The sequence below is a fragment of the Schistocerca gregaria genome, chromosome X (genome assembly GCF_023897955.1).
Source record: "Schistocerca gregaria isolate iqSchGreg1 chromosome X, iqSchGreg1.2, whole genome shotgun sequence".
Taxonomy (NCBI): domain Eukaryota; kingdom Metazoa; phylum Arthropoda; class Insecta; order Orthoptera; family Acrididae; genus Schistocerca; species Schistocerca gregaria.
Window position 1 is genome coordinate 154,054,352 of NC_064931.1, and position 21,144 is coordinate 154,075,495.

Genomic DNA, 21,144 nt, shown 5'->3' on the forward strand with positions numbered 1-21,144 from the left:
AATATAGATATAGTTTAAATGTATAGAGACTCAAGCTTTTCCACTCCTTGTCACCACCTCACAAACATGTCCATGTACCGACAGAAACATGTTTGTTTCAACTTGGGGAATTCTACTGCTTTCACGTGAAAATCAAATTGAATGTGTGATGCAATCAAAATTAAGCATATTTGAGAAAGACCGAGGAAGAGTAGCAAAAAATCTTTGCTCTATCTTACCCTATACCAGTATCTGGAAAGATTGGTAGACTCCTGTGAAAATGTGGCATCCAGTGTATTTCATTGACCGCCAGTACGAGATGTACGTTTCTTCTCTGTGGCCTCCCGGCATCCGCTTTCGTCTCCTGCTTCAGCAGCTGCAGTTCACACTTCCTGCCACTTTCCGAAAGGAGAGAGCCCTTCACCACCTTGGCTTCAGACACAGGTTTGTGTTCGTTTTGACGTCAGCTCGTTCCTGAAGGATTCGACTCCCGAGCTGACCTATTGCTGCGAATTTCTCAAACTTCGCTCACAACTTGCCGGGAACGTATTTTTGTACACTGATGGTTCCAAGTCCGCCCAAGTTGTTGGCTGTGCTTTTGTCATCGGGGCTGATAAGTTTCAATACTGGCTTCTCGACCAGTGCACAATTTTTACACCAGAGCTTTTTGCCCTCTGTCGGGCTGTTCACTACGTCCGGAGGCACCAGCTCACTCACTGTGTGTTCTGCTCTGACTCCCTCAGTGCCCTTCAGAGTCTAGATGATCCCAATCTGGTCCACCCCATCGTTCAATGGATCCAGGACTGCCTCCATTTGTTCCCGGATGGGGGAGCCCAAGTAATGTTCATGTGGGTTCCTGGCCATGTTAGTGTGCCTGGGAATGACGCTGCTGATGCTGCAGCCAAGGCTGCAGTCCATCTTGGTCGGCCTGCCTCTTACTCTGTTCCCTCGCAAGATATTTGTACTTTTCTCTATCAGCGTATGACGTCACTTTGGCATGACCATTGGTGCTCTCTTCATGGGAACAAACTGAGAGCAGTCAAACCTCTCCCAACAGCCTGGTCGACTTCCTCCTGGCCGTCTCGCCATGAGAAAGTAATGTTAGCTTGGTTGCGAATAGGACACTGCCGCTTTAGTCACCGCCACTTGGTGAGTGGCAACCCTGCATCCAGCTGTCCTTTCTGTAGCCAGCCATTAACAGTCAGACATTTCCTGATCCTCTGCCCCTATTTTAGCCACGTCTCAGGGTCGGGCTGTCGCCCGCTTTTCCGAACATTTCAGCGGATGACTTGCAAGCTGTGGCTCACGTTTTAAGTTTTTTTAAAAGCAGTAATATGGCAAGAGAGATTGACTCCGGTGTCTTGTCGACGTCTTTTAGATACTCTTCCGTAATGTCTTCATGTTTTAGATTTGTTGTTTCTTTTTTGTATTGGACTCACAACTATTTTTTACCCTCGGGGTCCCAGCATTCTATGGTCCCATACTGGGAGTGACCTTAGATGTTTTGCACCCTAAAACCCCACAAAAAAAGTCTATTCCATCCATCACAGATGAAACCGCTGAGAGAATTTGTGTTTATATACAGAGTACTTTTCTCCGCCATGTGCAAAATCTAGGGATTGATCTATGAGAGGATACGGAACAAAAAACGTCTAATGAACATAATGTCCGGGCGATTTATTCAATCATACTTTGTTACAGAGACTGCTGTCTAATACGCACTGTACCACACAGGCATTGTTACAGTATGCATGGTTTCTTCCTAGAGGGTGGTACTGTTCCTCATCAATCATGCCCTAGCACCCTCTCCTGCCATAGTAATTGGTAATGTTGTGTCCAATTCACTTCTCTTGATGACTCGCCATGTAGTGGATGTGATACAGTTATGTACACAATGGTTCCGTATTCGCATCGAGAGTTTGCCGACATAGTGTTTACATATGGAAAGACAAATGGCAACGGGCGGCGGGCAGCAAGATTGTATCAAGCGAACTCCCCCTCCGACAACAGCCACAACATTCAATGTTTGCAACTGTGTTTCGACATTTGTCTGAGACAGGGTCATTTCAGGAAGTAGCAAATCATGAAGGACTTAACTGAAATGTTCGGACAACAGACTTGGAGGAAAATGTGATTAACACTGTGGAAGGCGACCGCCATGTCAGTAGCAGGCAGTTGGCCCACCAGTACAGGGTAAGCCAGTCAACCGTGTGTGTCATTCTCCATGACAATTGTTACTACCCTTATTTTTTACTGTATCTCCGGGGCTTACTAGCTACAGACTTTCCATATCGGGAGTAGTTTTGTCACTGGTTTCTTCACTAGGCAACCACGATTCCAGCATTTGTGTCGCCCATCTTATTCACAGATGAGGTCACCTTTACATGGAGTGGTATATTCAGCTTTTGTAACAATCATCTGTGAGGTAGTATGCAGAAGCCCCATGTTTTGATGGTAGTGAATCAACAACATCGGTGCAACTGGAATGTGTGGGCGGGGATAATTGGCGACCGTATTTTAGGACCAGTTTTCCTTCCATGTCGCGTAACAGGCCGGAACTATCCACGTTTCTTGTGGGTAACTTTGTCTCCCGTGCTGGAAGAAATGCCATTGATGATTCGAAGGGTTACGTGGTTGCTATATGATGGTGCTTCATCCCACTTCGCCATTAACATCCGGACGCATCTCAATCGTGTCTTCCCTGGTTGATTGATCAGACGAGGGGGTCCAGTTGCATGGCCTGCTCATTCACTGGATCTCAGCCCGTGGTATTTCTGGTTATGTGGTCATTCCAAAAGTATCATGCATCCAGATGTGGAGACACTGGAGCAGCGTATTCATGCTGCCTTTGACAGTTCGGATGCAGCATGGCCGATGTGAATGTGTTAAACAAAACATGCTATGGCGCATACTCGCATGCGTGGAGACACATTGAAACCATTTTCATCTCATGCTGTAAATGTGGCTGCGTGGTACAGCGAGTATTAGACCGCAGTTTCTGTATCAATGTATGATTGAATAAATGGTCTCTAGCATCGAAACCATGCATTTCCGGACATAAGTTCATTACACCTTTTTTGTTCTGTATCATTTCATCAGTCAGTCCTAAGAGTTTTTACATGGTGGGGAAAAAATCACTATGTATACAGGGTGTTCAGAAATTCCTGTTAAAAACTTTAAGGACTAATGGAGGGGAGTGAATACATAATATTTTGAATAGAAATCCATGTCCAGAAACGGACTGTTTCCGTTCTACGGCGGTTTCAGTGCAGATGTGCAACGCGTCCACATCTGCTGAGGTAAATGGAAATCTCAAGAGTGGCAGGGACTGGTATGCAACAGGTTAGATGGATGACGTGTACTATTTCATGTGAAGTCGTATGCAAAGTTTAATTTACGAGACTCCTGTAGAGACAGGAAGATCTGCTGGCACGAGTTTAAGCTGCTGCAGTAGCACTGATCTTTCCCTGCACATTGTATTGTAATTAATGGAAAAATGAAAATCTGATGGCCTAAAGCATTAGATCAAATATTAGGTAGTATTAAACAGCAAGAGATACTTAGCAAAACTCTTAAATCACTACTAAGTTTTTATACAAGCAACTGTGCTTAAGTGATAAATGGATGTTTCATTATGTTTCCTTTCCAAATGGTACCTAATAATTGTACTAACAAGGGAAACTTACCATCTCACCCCCTCCCCCCGCCCGCCCTTCAGATTTAGTGGTAAGGCCGTGTCCTACATGAGATACAGAAACGAGCAACAGCTTCAGGCGACAAAAAACAACTGCAAGTGTAGTCACGGAAGTGTCCTACGTGAGCAGCATCTGTGTAGCTGCCTGTCTCCCGCTGTAACTGGCGATGTTTGAATTAAAGTGTGTTTGAATCTTGTCGCTGCAGCACGCGCGACACAGAGCGACAGCCACGTATCTTCGTGGCAAAGCAGTGGAGCGGACGCGACAGCAGCTATGAATTACTTAACATCCGGTTTTAAGAAAACTATTTGGTGGAAAAATTTGATTTTTCTACAACCTATAGCTTGATATCCTTAAATGATAAAGTTCAGAATTTATTTTCGATATTCGTCGTAGTTACTGTGCTGCATGAAATTTTTAAGAATTTTGCAGAGGTAAAATTACATTGTGTAGACTTTCCGTATAGTTCATTTAAGGCCATTCGTTATTGTGTATGAAATGTAACCAATATATCTAAATTGTATTTAAATTGGGACCGGAATGACATCTTTTTTCATTCTTGAGATGTTGGTTGTTGCTATCTGCGGGCGGGTCACTCGCAGTGGGTTCGAACCTTTCCTGCACTTTGGGAATCAAGTGGTCGTAAAAATTGTTGTACCTCATAGAAGGTTCAAGGTATCAAAACGACGAATTTTGGAAATGACAGTATGCAGAAATGACTGTTTTATCATATGATTAACACTCGATACGTTCTTGTAAACACGTGATCAGAGCGAAAACAAGACTCCCTATAGCTTACATCATGGGGTTTTGTCCAAATTTTCATAGCCAAACAAAGGGAGAGAAACAGGTGAACAGGGCATAAAAGTGACCAGCGTGAGGTCCAGTATATCATGAAAATATTTAACTGCTTGAAAGTAATCAGGATAATTAATGAAAACTTATTAATTAAGTTGAGGAATAATTGAAATATTTCACAAAAAGCTGCTGCCAAGCTATGTAAATGAAGTATAAAAATTTCATCTGTTCAAGACCTGCCAATTTTGCACATAAAAAGATACATTGGTGTGGTATTTAAATCGCAAAAGGCTTCCTTCGAATCAAGTACGTTAGGAAGGCAAACGAGGAGTCGTACAATCGTGCTTTCTGAATAAAATCTGAAATTCAAAAACGGAAGATATCAGTCATATTTTATGAAATGATTTGTGTGAAAGAAATAAGTAGATCAGAGAAACGTTCTACATGCCTGTGAATGAAGCTCGAAATCATGAACAGAAAATGAGGTGCACCAAACGTTTCCCTAATATTTTTTGTTTCATACTTTTAGACAAATCATTACACAAAATTTTGGAAATTTTACTTTTACAGACTATTTAGAGTAATTGAAACGGTTGGCCTTAACACTGACTGCTGATGAATTACGTTCGCAACATCAAGTATCTGTAAAATTTCATGGTTCATTGTAATTTATTAGGAATTAAATGTGTGTAATTTACTGGGATAGGTGTGAAGATCAAGTTCTTTGGCAAGACCTTAACAATATACTTAGCGATGCAGTGTAAACAGTATACATAAAACTTAATATACAGAATCGTAACTGAGTCAGTAAAAAAATAAAAACGGCTGAGATTCAAACCCAGGACCTTTCCTATACACAATCATGAACTATATACAGTATCCCTACACCACAGCTAGCTACTGTTCCCGAGTATTAATTTGTGTGCTTATCTTTGTATTTACCGTAGTTAGTCATGTAAAAAAAAAAAAAAAATTGTATTTAATTTATTGATGAGGTAGCCGAATGCTCCTCTGATCATTCATGTGAATTCGAAGAATTTGTCTGGTGATGTTCATAGTTGACGATACTTATGAAATTCTCCATGGAGATTCCTCACTATGTAAATTTGATGCACAGCATTCGTTTTCGCTTTATTTTCTTAAGTAAACCTAATTCCTTAGCCTTACTCTCCAGCTGCAGTATTCTACAGGTTAAGAACGCCGTTTTATAGAACAGCTGGTTGGCTTGCAGCCATCTTGTAACGCAACATGGTCGCTCGCACGCAGAAGACCCAAGATTGTCGCCCGATGCTGCTGCTTGTTGCTGGAGTGTCGCATATCCAGACGTCGCTCACTTCTTTTGCTCATGTAGGACACGGCCTTAGCTATGTGAACACCTGCAGATAACTTGAAGAAACGGCTATTGACAGAGAAACAACATAGCGAATGCTGATTGATTTTAAGACAATGAATTAAAATATGGTAAAGCTTAAGAAACACGCACTTTAACAGCCAGATGGAAAGCATATGTCAGTCCAGAAAAAGAGCAGGTAAAGAAAGTGAAGCCACTGAAGGTAGTACTTCCCGTCATTAGCTCATCCGGTAATCTTTTAACTTCCTCGAGATCTGAATCCAATGGATACAGCCATACAGGTCACCACTTGAGCTGTTATTTGCTACACTGATGACAAGCCGATCACTAACACAATCCAGAAAACCATCCAGGACAAAGATCTACATTTCCTCTTCAACTTTTATGATATTCGGAGTGCAACTGGTTACAACACTTTATCGGGATCTATGATCAAGGATCATTCGTTTAGGGAAATTTCCTACACGAACAGTTGAGTTACCATACTTAATCCCATATTATTACTTGTCTGCTACGACACGGCCCCTCGCTAGCGTGGAGAATTCTGGGCCGGTCTTGACAGACGCAGGGAGAAAAGGTTTGTGCTTTGCAGGGCCTTCAACTTCATGCGCAATACATACATATAGTCGTCGACGTGAGAAATGACGCGCAGCAGCTACAATGATTATAGAGACTTGAATTCAAATGTGGTCACACCCCTAGTAATTCAGAGCCACTCATTGTTAATTTGCAATGGTTGGCCGCCATGGCAAGTCCGACTACAACCGACAACACCTGAACGGAGGCAGGCTCCACATCTTAGCGGACAAGCAATACACCTGTTACGTTTATGTTCTGGAGATGGGAGAAATTGTTGTGATTTCTGTTCGTGCTGTTAGAGGCTTGTTCGTCATGGTCAAAAAAGTTAAAAAGTTGAAAATTTTTGATTCTGCTAAGATGTAACTGTTTAGAACGTCGTTCATGGAGGCCGAGGGGCCCCTTGAGCTTGGGAGCCTTGAGCCACTGCTCTGCTTAGTTCTGGTACCTACACCATTGCCACTGGCACAGGCTTTGAACTTCCCACAACATGAACACATGTTCACGGGTTTCCTTCCCCCAACATTGAGCGCTCTGAAACAAGAGCGGAGAGTTATCCACTAAGCTGACACAATGCAGATCTCTGCTAGATGCAGTTCTGAGTTTGAAGATGAGGTTTGACACTTTAAAATAAAGATCTAATCCTGCTTGCATGCTTCCATCCAGAAGTTAAAAGCAACTGGATTTATCAATGACATGCCTGTGTGAACAAGGGACATCTGCTGAAAGCCACACTTCAAACAACTGTACGAGACACAGACAGGAAGAATCAGAAGTACTCGATGGCAAAGAGGAAGATTTTTCTCCTTTGAGAGAAAAAATACACTTAGCTAATGCACTCATCAGGATCTTGAACATTTTTACTAATTTCAACAGATATACAGACATTCCATGTGTTTCCTTCAGTCAAGATCCTCCATTAAGTACATACAGCCATATCAACTAGTGCATGTGGAGAGAGAATTTTCATATAAGGGGGTACCAATTAGAGGGCAGTGAGGGGCAGGTTATTTACAGTTGAGTTACAATTATCATTTTAAAAGTAACTGTAATGATCATTACTTTTGATGTATAGTAACCTTTCTATAACATAGTTACTTTAAAAATGTAACTTTCCCAGTTTGCCTTGTTTCTGTTAATCCTAGCCTAGCTATTAGTGAGTTGTGCAGATGTTGTAACTCTTGCACTATCGTGGTAGGCCATTTTCCATTGCATACCAATTATAATTAGCTGTCTCATTGCTGGAATAGTTTTCAGATGAGATGTCACTTGTTACCAATTGTAATGGCTTCAGTGCACTTAAACATTCGTTCAAAATTCGCCACTTACCAGCTGTGAGAATCTGAAGATCGGAACACAAAGATGATAAACAGGATGCAATGTGTTCCTTTTGCTCCAGTAGGAATTGTAGCACATAAAATGTACTGTTACAATTTTCAGTTTCCTGAATAATTTATATAGAGGTTTCTTCATTAGGTAAAGTATCATGTGGAGTTTTTAATTAGCATTGCAACTTGTTTTAAAATAACTAACCAGTTTTCTGGCGATTTCCGACATAATGCAGAGCTCACTGTTGTTGTTCAAAGAACTATCCACAACTAAATTGACTGTGTGTGCTAAACTAGACATCTGTTGGATATCTATGCAGCCTCTGCAAATACACTGTACAGCTGAAGTCATGTTACTGACATTGTCAGTTGTGATGCTTACAACTTTTTGTTTCGGTGTTCCATTTTGAAACCACTCACTAATATTTGGCGCTGTATGCTTTTCTGGGAAATGGAATGCCTTGAGAGCTAAAGCTTTCAGACAGAATGTTAAAGGACTGACCAGCTACAGCTATACACGCCTCACAATTCAGCAAGGCTCTGATATCGGCTGTTAAAGGAACACAGTCCATAACTTCAAAGTTAAAACTTTATTTCCCCTCAATCATATGGCACAATTTTTTTCCCGATTTGATGTCAAATGTTTTGGGTCCAACAGCGCAACAAAAAGTCAAAAACCAGGGACTTCTACGACTGAGAGCATTTGAAAACAGTCTATTATAATTTCCACTAGTGCTGCATCTAGTTTTTGTTGCCTTTTACATCTGTCTGTGAAGAGAAACACAAGATGTAGACCAGTGCTCCTGCAAGGAGATATGGTTTGCTCAGAAACTAGTTCAATAAAATTACATATCGCGCCGTACAAAAGTTCAGATAGTTTTGAATTTGGTTTAGGGTTGTATGTCGGAGCCTGATTTAAAAATCAGCTTTCCAACCACGGAGGTCTGCTTCAGGCACTGTCCAACCTTTTGCATGAAATTCCCATTTTGTGTGATTTTAATGGATGACATATATATCTAGTTATTTTGTCTGCCTCACATTTGTGAGAACAACTGAGTCCCTGTACCAGTGGACGTCGGTGTTCGATAAATTGTCTAATGTAAGAAGTCTAGTCGTGCCCATTGTATTTTTTGAAACATTATGGAGCTTCTTAAAGCAAGTGTCGTAACAAAGATGCGTATTCTCCATAAAGTATTGCCAGCTGCATGACTGTCGTTTTCACATATCCTTATTGATTTGAATCACAACTTTATTCAGTGAAACACGAGACATAAGAGTTACGAGCACAACGAGCCACGAGCGTGTTTGTCTTGTGTCTGCATTCAATACATATAACCACTCCGGTGAATGTTGTCTCGGTGAACGAGCATGCAGCGACACGCATCGCCATGCCGTTTCTCGAGAACTGCTGGAGAAGCAGAAGTGAAGGCATTCTCAGTGCGCTCAAGTCGGTGCGCCTCGCCGTCCCATCCCTAGCCAATAGGCAAGTGAAGTCTTGTTAAAAAGGCAAAAAATGAACGGTTCTCCGTATAGAGAATGTGAAAGGCGAGTGGTGGTGTGTGTGTGTGTGTGTGTGTGTGTGTGTGTGTGTGTGTGTGAGAGAGAGAGAGAGAGAGAGAGAGAGAGAGAGAGAGAGAGAGAGAGAGAACTCTATCCAATGGCGATAAACTCAGCAAGCCTGAAATGTGTAGATAAATGTAACTGGAAGGTGGTGACATAGAGTAAAATAAAAGAGAAGGCCACAGCCACCCAAGGGCACGAAAATGAGACTCTAATAATTGGCGATTCGATTCTAAAAATATATCGCTGTCACCAACTGCAAAATTGAAATGAGACTGGGAATTAGAAAGCAACAATTGGATAAACATTTTAAAAATATGGTAAATGCAAAACAAGCGACTACAAAATCAGATTCTGAAATAAAGTGTAATTACAGAAGTGTCTTAATACATGTTGGAACGAATTTGTTTGGCAAGAAGTATCTATGCGGGATTCTAGCTGATACTGACCACCTCATGAATCTGGTGAGTGAGTAACAAATATATCTCCAAAATAAGCTGTGCATCAAATTACAGTGTTACTGTCTTGGGGCAGTTTTCATTGGCCCTAGTAAATTTCTATGTGAAAACTGCCTAGGAAAGGATGGCATGAATTTGAGTACATTGGGTCAGTAACACTCAGCAGAATGTCTGCAATATACTCAGAAGCAAGGGGAACTAATATGGCATGACTGGGAGGGGGGGCTGAAAAATCAGGTGCTAAAGCTGGGAAAAAGAAAGAAAGAAAATATTACCACCACACAAAAAGTAGGGGCTGTAGAATGTGTTCTAAAAATGCAGCCCACAACATGTAAGTCAGCAAAATAATAATTAAAAAAAAAGTAACAGCAATGCATTAAAATATTAAATACATTAATAACAAGAAACATGCAGTAGAAATATTTATAAGTGAGATACAGCCAGACCATGTATCAGTGAACATGGACTAACTGAAAGTCAGGTAGCTAACCTAACAAAGGATTATGTCTTATCCAGTTACTTCTGTAGATCTAACCAAAAGTTGATGAAGTTTCTACATATACACTGAAGAGCCAAGGAAATTGGTACACCTGCATAATATCATGTAGGGCCCCTGCGAGCACGCAGAACTGCCACAACAATATGTATCGTGGACGATCAGTGTCTGAAGTAGTGCTGGAGGGAACTGACACCATGAATCCTGCAGGGCTTCCTGATATGCCTAATAATGTTCGTATCTGGGGAGTTTAATGACAGTGGAAGTGTTTAAACTCGAGTGTTGCTGGAGCCACTCTGTACCAATTCTGGACATCTGGGGTGTCTCATTGTCATGCTGGAATTGGCCAAGTCTGCTGGAATGCACAATAGACATGAATGGATGCATGCATATAACTGTTTCTTTAGCGCTTTACTGTATATTAAAACAGGAAAGCCTCTAAACACTAAACAATAAATATGAGGTTACCTGTAGCTGAGAAAAGACTTTGAAATTACTGTCACACTGACAGATGACTTAAGTGTGTTTTGTGTGCACGTATTACCGGGTTGCAAGATAAGCATCTACCTGAAGAAAAAAAATCCACCTTGCTAAGAATGAAAATGAAGAAAAAAATTTTATATGGAGACTTCAATATTGATATCAGAAAAGGGTCAAGAACAAAACAAGATTTCAAATAATTAACACAGTGTAATGAGGAGGCAACACCACCTGCGTGAACAAGAGTAATTGAAGTGAGACAGGTATTGACAACATCATTACTAATATTAGTAAGTGTAATTATGTCTCATGTAGTCCAAACAGAAATATCCGATTATCATGGGCAACTGATTGGCTTCTGCTGTAGTAATTACATAGTGTCAGACTCTGAACGAACAACCAAAGAAATCAAAATCATCAGTGAGCAAAATGTTAACATGTGTTGAACAGTGTTAAGTAGGGAAACCTGGACGAAGCCCTACAGATGCAGAATGTAAATAAAAAGTATGATTTCTTTATTACAACCATTAAACACTATTTTAATGTAGTGTTTGTTCCCTGAAGTAAAGAGACAAGAAAAGCTGTGGCATCTAATACAGTGGATTGCCAGTGAAATAATAGAACTACATAAGGGCTGCAGGCTCAGAGGCAGGGGCAAAGCTGAAAATTATAAAATATTACAAAAATAATATGGAAAAAAATAAGAGATCAAAGGCAAGAGCAATTAATGCGATAATGAACTCAAAAAAGTTAACGGCAGTTTGAAATATAATTGATGTTGACAGAATGGAGAAAGTGGATCAAACAGAGATTAGGTCAATGGAAATAGACAACACAGTGGTTACAGATGGTAGAGAGGTAGGTAATATATTCAGTGATAACTACATAACTAAAGATTGGAAGAAAAGGTTACTAAGGTACATAAAAAAGGGGCAGAACCATTTACTTCGAATAATTCGCGTAAGATGAACTGAGGAAAACTGTACAGGAACTGAAGTATAAGAAATCAGCTGATGATGAAATATAAAATCACATGATATAGCTAGTATGAGTGCAAATCTAACAATCACACCATTGCTGGATATAGCGAACAACTCTATCATAGGTGAACTTTTTTCAGAAAAACTGAAGATAAGCAGGATGGTGCCAGTATTATACGAGAAAGAATGATCCCAACAGTATCAGGCTTCTTAAAAATCATGGAAATGCTGACGTATAATGGTTTAGTTGATTATCTGGATAAACGTAACTTTATTGAACCATCACAGCACAGTTTCACAAATGGTAAATTCTTATAATCAGCAGATGCCAATTTGACAGAAAAAAAGTTGTTTCTGCAATGTTTCTGAATCTCTTCAAAGCATTCACCAAGATTGACCGTGAAATACTGATACAAAAATTGGAAAACTAGGATATTCAATGGAAAGTGGGGGAGTGGATGGAATTGTATGTATGCAACAGGAAACAATATATATCAGTAAGGGATCACACATTTATCAGAAACCAAAGCCACCAGACATGGAGTGCCGCAGAGATCAGTAATGGGGCCATTGCTATTTAATCTGTTAAAGATGTAAGCGTTGGGGGGGAGGGGGGGGGGGAGGGGGGGGAGAGAGAGAGAGAGAGAGAGAGAGAGAGAGAGAGAGAGAGAGAGAGAGAGAGAGAGAGAGAGAGAGAGAGAGAGAAGGAAATGTACGCACGAGATGAGATGACTATACTAAACAGTTACCAAAGTGTGAACAGCTTGAGAAAAGAGCACATGCTTCTGCAAATATCACAATGTTCAAAAACAGAAAGAAGAGTGCACGCATGGGTATTAGACTGGATGAAGCAATGCTGGAAGAGGTAGAATTCTTCAGATTCTCGGGTACTGTTATGGATAATGCGCTGAAATGAAAACAGCATATTAATTCTGTCCATAAGAAACTCAGATCCGTCATATTCATAATGAAGGAGCTATCACAGTATGCACAGAAACGGATTCTGTGCACTGTATACCATGGACTGTTCGAACCTTACATGCAGTATTAAGTAGCAGAGTGGGGAAACTTTAAAATTCAAGAAATAAAAAGTGTCTTCACATTACAAAAAAAAAAGCAATTAGGATCATTTTAAGAAGAGATTTCTGAAACATGCAGAAACTGCTTAAAAAAAGTAAGCATCTTAACTTCTACATCTTTGTATGTATATAAAACCATAATATATGTAAAAAAAGGTAGCACAGAATAGATTAAAAATGCTAGTGTACACACCCACTACCCATGAAGGAAGAATGATATATAAAGCATACACCATCGACTGACAGTGCTTGGAGGATGACATGATTACACAGCAACTGCACATTGTCTATATGTGCCTAGCATACACCTTGTGCCTAAATTCCTATATGACACTAACTTTCCAAAGAACCTAAAAGACACTGGTGGAAGGGGAATTTGACAGTATTGAAGAGTACTTTCAACATTAAATTTGTATATATTGTTATTTACAATGAAGCACCAAAGAAACTAATTTAGGCATGCGTATTCATATACAGAGATATGTAAACAGGCAGAATACGGCAGTGCGGTCAGCAACGCCTATATGAGACAAGAAGTGTCTGGTGTTGTTGTTACATTGGTTACTGCTGCTACAGTGGCAAGTTATCAAGATTTAAATGAGTTAGAACGTGGTTTTCTGTATGATCATTTCACATGTGTACCGTAAATATTAGGAATCCAGTAAAACATCAAATCTCAGACATCGTAGCGGCCAGAAAAAGATCCTGCAAGAAAAGTACTGACGATGACTGAAGAGAATCATTCAGTGTGGCAGAAATGCAGCCCTTCTGCAAATTGCTGCAGATTTCAATGCTGGGCAATCAACAAGTGTCAATGTGCGAACCATTCAGTGAAACATCATTGATATGGGCTTTCAAAGCCAAAGGCCCACTTGTGTACCCTTGATCACTGCATGACACAAAGCTTTACACCTCGCCTGGGACCGTCAACACCAACATTGGACTTTTGATGGTTGGAAGCATTTTGCCTGGTCGGATGAGTCTCATTTCAAATTGTATCAAGCAAATGGACATGTATGGGTATGGAGACAGCCTCAGGAATCTATGGACCCTGCATGTCGGCAGAGGACTCTTTAAGCTGGTGGAGACTTTGTAATAATGTGATGGGGGGGGGGGGGCAGTTGGAGTTATATGGGACCCCTGATATGTCTAAATGCGACCCTGACAGGTGACATGCACATAAGCATCCTGTCCGATCACCTGCATCCATTCATGTCCATTATGCATTCCGAGGGACTTGGGCAATTCCAACAAAACCATGCAACACCCCGCAAGTCCAGAATTGCGACAGAGTGGCTCCAGGAACACTCTTCTGACTTTAAACACTTCCACTCACAACCAAACTCCCTGGACATGAATGTCATTGAGCATATCTGAGATTCCTTGCAACGTGCTGTTCAGAAGGGATCTCCACTCCCTCATACTCTTACAGATATCTGGACAGTCATGCAGGATTCATGGTGTCAGTTCCCTCCAACACTGCTTCAGACATTAGTAGAGTCCATTTCACTTCATGCTCTGGCACTTCTGCATGCTTGTGGGGGTCCTAAACAATGTTAGGCAGGTGTACCAGTTTCTTTGACTCTTCAGTGTATAATCAATTATTTTAGAATGTAATAAAAATGGTTAGGAAGTACATGATAATTAATGTTTTCTGCTATTGACATGTCCTGAATTACATGCACATTTACCAAGCGAGGTGGTGCAGTGGTTAGCAGACTGGATTCACATTCGGGAAGACGACTGTTCAAACCCGTGTCTGACCATCCCGGTTTAGGTTTTCCGTGATTTCCCTAAATTGCTTCTGGAAAATGCTGGAATGGTTCCTTTGAAAGGGCACAGCCAGCTTCCTTCCCCAGCCTTCCTTAATCTGATGGGATCAATGACTGCGCTGTTTGGTCCCCTCCCCCAAATCAACCAACCAACCAACATGTAAATTTGCTGTACACACTCTAATCCTACACAATCAAATACAAGAACATTCAGTTTGGTTGAGAGGTCATTGGTCACATCTATAGATTGTGTAGAAGACCATGTCCTAGAGTGTCTGTCACTATGTAACACTCCTACCCAGTCAGCTGTAATTTATCTTGTGACCAAAATCTTATCACTTAAGTCATGTATCCATTCTAATAGCTTTTAACTGAAGCATCTAGATGATAACTATTAGATCGTTCTACTTGAATAGTGACGAATTGTAGCTTATATATGTGTCAGTTTAATAGGTGAAAAACTTGAATAAAAATCATCCTTTGACAAAACAACACGCAAGTATTAATTTTTGTAATTGATACCCTGTGTTAACTTCTATTAGTTTAACGTCAATATAACATTAAAAAATGCAAGAATGATCCATACTGACTTTCAGCTAGGCAGCAACTGCATGCTGTCTATATGTGCCCAGTGTATACTTTGTGCAGCCATCATTGTTAGACTCTGAAAATAGCTCATTGTGTATCAGTGGTTACATATTTGGCTGTTGCACTGTAATACTATGCCTGTGCATGCTATGGTAAGCATGCTGTGCTCATAAGCTGAACACTCAGTCCTACTGGTACAGAGACCAAGTTCAGTAGTATGTTCACAGTACTGAACCATGACTATATTCTGAACAGTTTGCAAATGAAAATAAATGGACCATAACCATCAGGCAATGCTGCATGAAGGTAGGATAGCAAATCCAATTAAAATAGAAGTATAGTCATTATTGGCATCAAAATCTGCTAGAGGGAACCAGCAAGTCCCTCAAACCCTCCCTCTTTTTCTCTCATGTCACCGCCCCACTGATAATATGGTAGGAGCAAAGAAAATAAAATAATCACAATTAAAATGGCTCCCATTTTATTAGTGGAAAACAAATGAATCAGGCCACATGTAGAGGAAATCGGACTTCTAGCACTGGGCAGAACTTCAGGCTTGTGTTTATAAAAAATGCATTAATTGTATGACATCCCCATGCCAAATGATTGTAGCCTTCACACAAACGAATGAAGTGGAAAGGGAACTGAAAGAATAGTAGCTGTCTGTTGTTGATGCAGTCCACTCACTGTGTTTTCCTGCCAACACTAGCCTACAAGCAGTTACTATTATAATATACATGCATCATATCATTAGTGTGTTCCATTTGTCTCACAATGAACCAGTTGATGTAGATATTCTTACTAACCTTACCACTTCATTTCCCCATCCTTTTTCCTATGTGAGGATTTTAATGGGTATGAAGTGCTTTGGGGCTGTCCTGTCGATTGTTCCAGGCTCTTGTTCTTGAGAGTCTCTTGTTAACAGTTTTGTGTCTTGTGAACACACAACAGTTTTGTCTCAACATCATTCTCTGCCATGATATTTCTTTATGCTCTCCATCCCTAGTATAGATTGGTCAGTGGAAAGTGGTCAGTGATCTATGTGAATGCAGGCACAGTAGGTATATGGCCTCCTGAGGAGTGTTTTGCCATAACTGTTGCAGTTAGCACTTGATATCTCCTTTGTTTGATGTTGGTTGAAAAAGTCATCTTATCAGATGACAAAATGTTGTCAGTGGATGACAGATCTGAAGCAGTTTGTTAACATCTCAGAGATAACTGACACTCTCCCTGTTGTATGAAGAAATCAACAGAAGTTTTCATATATAATTAAATCTTCCCCAATATGAATTGAAGTTTGTGTTGAGGAGGACACTAGAGTTGGGCAGTTCATGCAGCAATGTTGTCCATAGTGCTGTGGTGGTGTAAGAGTCAGCATTCCTGCCTAGTAAGAAAGGAGACCTGGATTCGAGTCCCAGCCATGGCACAAATTTTAATCCTTTTCTTCAGCTTCCATTATCATCATAGCACTTTTCATAGCTTATTTGCATGTACCCTTGTACATCATTGTTCTGGAGTTCACAGCTGCAGGATATTACAAGTCATGCAATCTCACTTCTTGACATATTTTGTTGATACTCGAGTAAACGACTCAGAATAGTCGCAGCCACCAAACCTGTTGTAATGAGTGAACTGTGAATGGAGAATAACCTGACAGACACTGTGGTGACAGGTTCTTCACATCATTCTATTGTATTAGTCCATAGATAATTGCAATGAAGTGGACTTCGCAAAATTTTCTCTCTTTTTCAAAGCAGTGTCTAATGTGTCTTTGTGCAGGTGATCACACATACTTCTGACATGCCAGATGTCATCTGGCCAGCTACTTCAGAACAATGTTAGCATTGTTAGTGAATGTATACTGTACAAGTAGTCTTCTTAAATTTAATTAGAGCCATGATGATGTGTTGATATATTATGGACAGTGTTTTGAAAGTGGCTGTAGTGACACGCAAAACAACTGTTGGCACTACACATGCTGGCAGATGGCATTCGCCATACCCACACCCTGCCACCAGGTCACCACATTGTGTACCATGATTCATCACTCCACACAACGTTTTTCCACTGTTCAATTGTCTGATATTTACACTCCTTACACAAAGTGAGGGCTCGTTTGGCATTTACCGGTGTGATGTGAGGCTTATGAGCAGCCACTCTACCATGAAATCGAAGTTTTCTCGCCTTCCGCCTAACTGTCATATTACTTTCAGTTTGGAATTCCTGTGCGATGGTCTGAATGGATGTCTGCCTATTACACATTATGACCCTCTGCAACTGTCGGTGGTATCTGTCAATCAACAGACGAGGTCAGCCTGTACACTTTTGTGCTGTACATGTACCTTCACGTTTCCATTTCACTATCACATCATAAACAGTTTAGGAGTGCGGAAATCTCGCGTACAGGCATAAGACACCCAATCACCTGACCATGTTCAAAGCCAGTGAGTTCCGCAGAGCACCCCATTCTGTTCTCTCATGATGTCTAATGACTACTGATGTCGCTGATATTGAGTACCTGGCATTAGGAGGCAGCACAGTCCACCGAATATTAAAAACATATGTTTTTTTGGGGTGTTCGGATACTTTTGATCACATAGTGTGTGTGTGCTTTTGTGTGTGTGTGTGTGTGTGTGTGTGTGTGTGTGTGTGTGTGTGTGTGTGTGTGTACAAGAACTACACTGGCAAAATTTCAGATGTTGTTCAGGGATATTTCTCGAGTATCTTAGTACAGGGACCAATAGGCTCCAGTGGGTCTTTCAAGAGTAACAATGTATTCAATTTGTTCTCCCAGTTTACCTTTGTTTCTTAATGTACAACATAAAATATGGAGTAATGCAACAGCAGTCAGATGCATAAGTACTGTAATGAGGTTAGTTTTGCTCTGCAAACAGTTAATCATAGGCTTGTTGTACCACTATTTTGTTTCTTTCAGAGAACACACACACAGAGTGCATATTGGCCAACTTTTCCACAGTAAACCTATCTACATTGCTGTGTATCACTGTTAAACGTACAACTAATACTGCCGGAAGAACAAACCAAAGACAGAACCAAGCAATATTGAATAAAAGCTTGAGTGCAAGGAGTAAAATGAGCGTTAGTGTTGTCAGCAGCAAGTACTGAGAGCAAATAGAACGAGTTTGTTTACAAAAAAAGACATACAGTGCATATTGTTGATATTTGCAATGTTGGGCAAATATTTCCATTGCAATACAGATATAAGGATAAATAGGGACAAGAAATAAAAACTAAATTCAATTACTCTGTATTGAGCCATTAAATATCATGGATTCCTTAGACCAAAATACTCAGAAAATATCCCTGAACAACACGGAAATTTTATCACAGTTCAGGCTCATCCTGTATAGTCCCAATGCATCCATCAGTTAAGATATAAATTTTTCCACAGTGGTGCTAATGTGGAAGATTTGCATGATATCGCGTCTTTTGAAATTGTTAGTATTTACTTATTTCCATCCAGAAGGGCATATATATATATATATATATATATATATATATATATATATATATATTTCTCCCTCTCCCTTTCTCCCTCTCCCTCTCTCGCTCTGGTGGTCACACAAAAAATATTAAAATATTATTTTGATACAGGTCATTAACTAATGAGGTGCACTGAAAGGTTTGCTGCAATCCAATATTTCTGAGTTTCCGTCCGTTTGTGTGTGTGGGAGGGGGCGGGGGGGGGGGGGCGGTGTTTAGATTGTTTCTGAAGAACAAGGTATTACAGTTGAAGCTCTCACTTCTGTCGTTAATGACATTTTTAAAATAGCAATTATATTTTTGTAACTCCATTTTTTGTGATTCTAAATAGGCTCATTTGAAACTGGACCCACTGTAATTAAGTCTGAATTAGTGTATGTTTGATGAAAATATTTAAACTAATTTCATGTTAATTGTTTCAGACTTACACCAAGTGACCTCGAAGGGAAGCCTATAAACCTAAAGTTTGTAAAGTTCCAGAATGTTCAAAATATTCAACTATTCATCAAAGACAATCAATCTGGAAGTGAAGCGACTCAAATTGAATATCTTTCATTTATTGGTTCAGCTATATCGACTACAAAAATGGGTGACTTTAAGAGAGTCGCTGGGAAGAAAGGTGAAAGTCATTAGAAACATTGGAATTTACTCACAATTTATTATCATCTGCCTAAAAATGACAATACTTATGTAATGTTAAATCAGCATTTCACACCTTTTCGTACAGTTTGGCATCATGATGGAGAAATAATGTTTACTGCTGAAAATCATTTGTTTTTTCAACAAGAATGTCTGGTTTGTGTGACATGATATTGAGTAGCATTTTCAACATTTGGGTGTTTCACATTTCTGTGATCAGTACTAAATTTCTACACAGATGAGGAAAGGACAAACATGTTACCCATTCAACAAAGTACATGCATTACCTCCTTCTGGTATTGTGCTGAACTATTGTTTCAAATTTGTATGCCTCATAGTTGTTCATTGTTCTGTTGAATAATTTGCATTCTTCATGTAAACAGCTTGTATGATTGAGGTGGCATGTCTTACATGTAAGATACAGTGGTATAAACTCATGTATTTAAGGTTCCATAATACAGTATTATTAGTTTTGCTCTACATGTGACAGGTGATGTGCATTTTTATCTGCAATTGTTTAAAGGCACAGTGACAATGAAATTTAATCTGACTACACATAAAGAACGATGTATAATTACTTCAGGATATTAGTTCAAGTTACTTAACAAAGTAAAATAAAGAATCCAAGTGAGATATACACTTCAGATTTATTATTGCTGTTGTAGTTCTAATTATTTTCCTCAGCAGAGATTAGATTAAACCACCTTCTATAATCTCATTCAGAAAATTGTTAAATTCACTCAGTCAGATGTCTTTGCATTTAACTACTATAAACTAATTCGTATATTTGATCTGTCAGCTTGCTGTGTCTGAAACAGATGTGTTGAAGGAATATGAAAATGCTGACAGAAGTAAATGTCATTAGCCTTACATGTAGCTACAAATGTAATAGATTTAAATTTGTATATTATTAGTCATCTCACCGGCATCTGTGTATATGTTGATACACCATATAATCACTAACTGAAATGAACTAGCAGCTGTACTGTGTGTGTGTGTGTGTGTGTGTGGTTCTGTTTATGTATCAGATCCTTTTCTTGTGTTGTATGCTGAGTAACCATGGACAGAACAGCCATGTCCTCAATGAATTAAGTCATGTCACTTTTTTGTTTTAAAGCTTTTGAGAATCATAATGCATTAATATGGCTAATAAATTTTGTGGATGCTACTGCATAGTGTTTTGTTTTGTGTTGAATGAAGCTGACCCTTTGCCAACAGAACCAAAATCTGTAATGATTAGGTGTGTAATTGGATCTGGTATTCTGGCTGTTATTGCTGTGATCTGTTTACATTTGGTTTACGCCCTCTATAACCATCTCCCTCATTTACTGTGCATAGTTAAATTTATTGAATATCATGAGCACCTGTAACAGTTGTTGTGCAGGTGCCTTCAATAACTTGATTTTCCAGCGAATCATGGAGAAAACTGACTTTCTACCAAATTTGTTGCTTGATATTGTATTTATTGATGCGAGATTGTTCTTGTTTACGATTTCTTGGATATTACTCTTGTGAAATGAACATATTTAATCAATGCTTACAGTAATCTCTAAAAGAGTGCAAATCTAAGTGATTGTTGATACAGTATAATCTATGACATAAGCTGGCTGTTTGGGTAGTGTATTATGTTACCCATGTTAAGACTCAAAAATTAAATGTTCAATTTCTTATTCAACTGCCATCAAGCAGTCATAAAAAAGAACAGCACAGACACTGTCATTGTGTTATAGGCCACATTGTAAGTACATTTCAGACTATCATTATCATTTGTCTCAGAACTATGAATGGTATGATCACATCCAGTGTCAGGTCTTTGTAATGCATGTTGGTATCCCTTCTGTGTAAACATTCATGAACTGGT

The 21,144-nt window shown here is 39.7% G+C and overlaps 1 protein-coding gene across 3 annotated transcripts in view; it reads left to right on the plus strand.

Annotated features, from left to right (window-relative positions):
* The window catches only part of LOC126299416 (thioredoxin-like protein 1), a 68,916-nt gene extending 48,465 nt beyond the window's left edge, over positions 1–20,451 (plus strand). For all 3 annotated transcript variants that reach the window (XM_049991313.1, XM_049991312.1, XM_049991311.1), the window contains exon 5: positions 19,067–20,451. In XM_049991313.1, coding sequence (XP_049847270.1) covers positions 19,067–19,277 — 211 coding nt within the window. In that variant the 3' untranslated portion in view covers positions 19,278–20,451. The remainder of the gene's footprint in view (positions 1–19,066) is intronic.
* Positions 20,452–21,144: the final 693 nt, after the last annotated feature.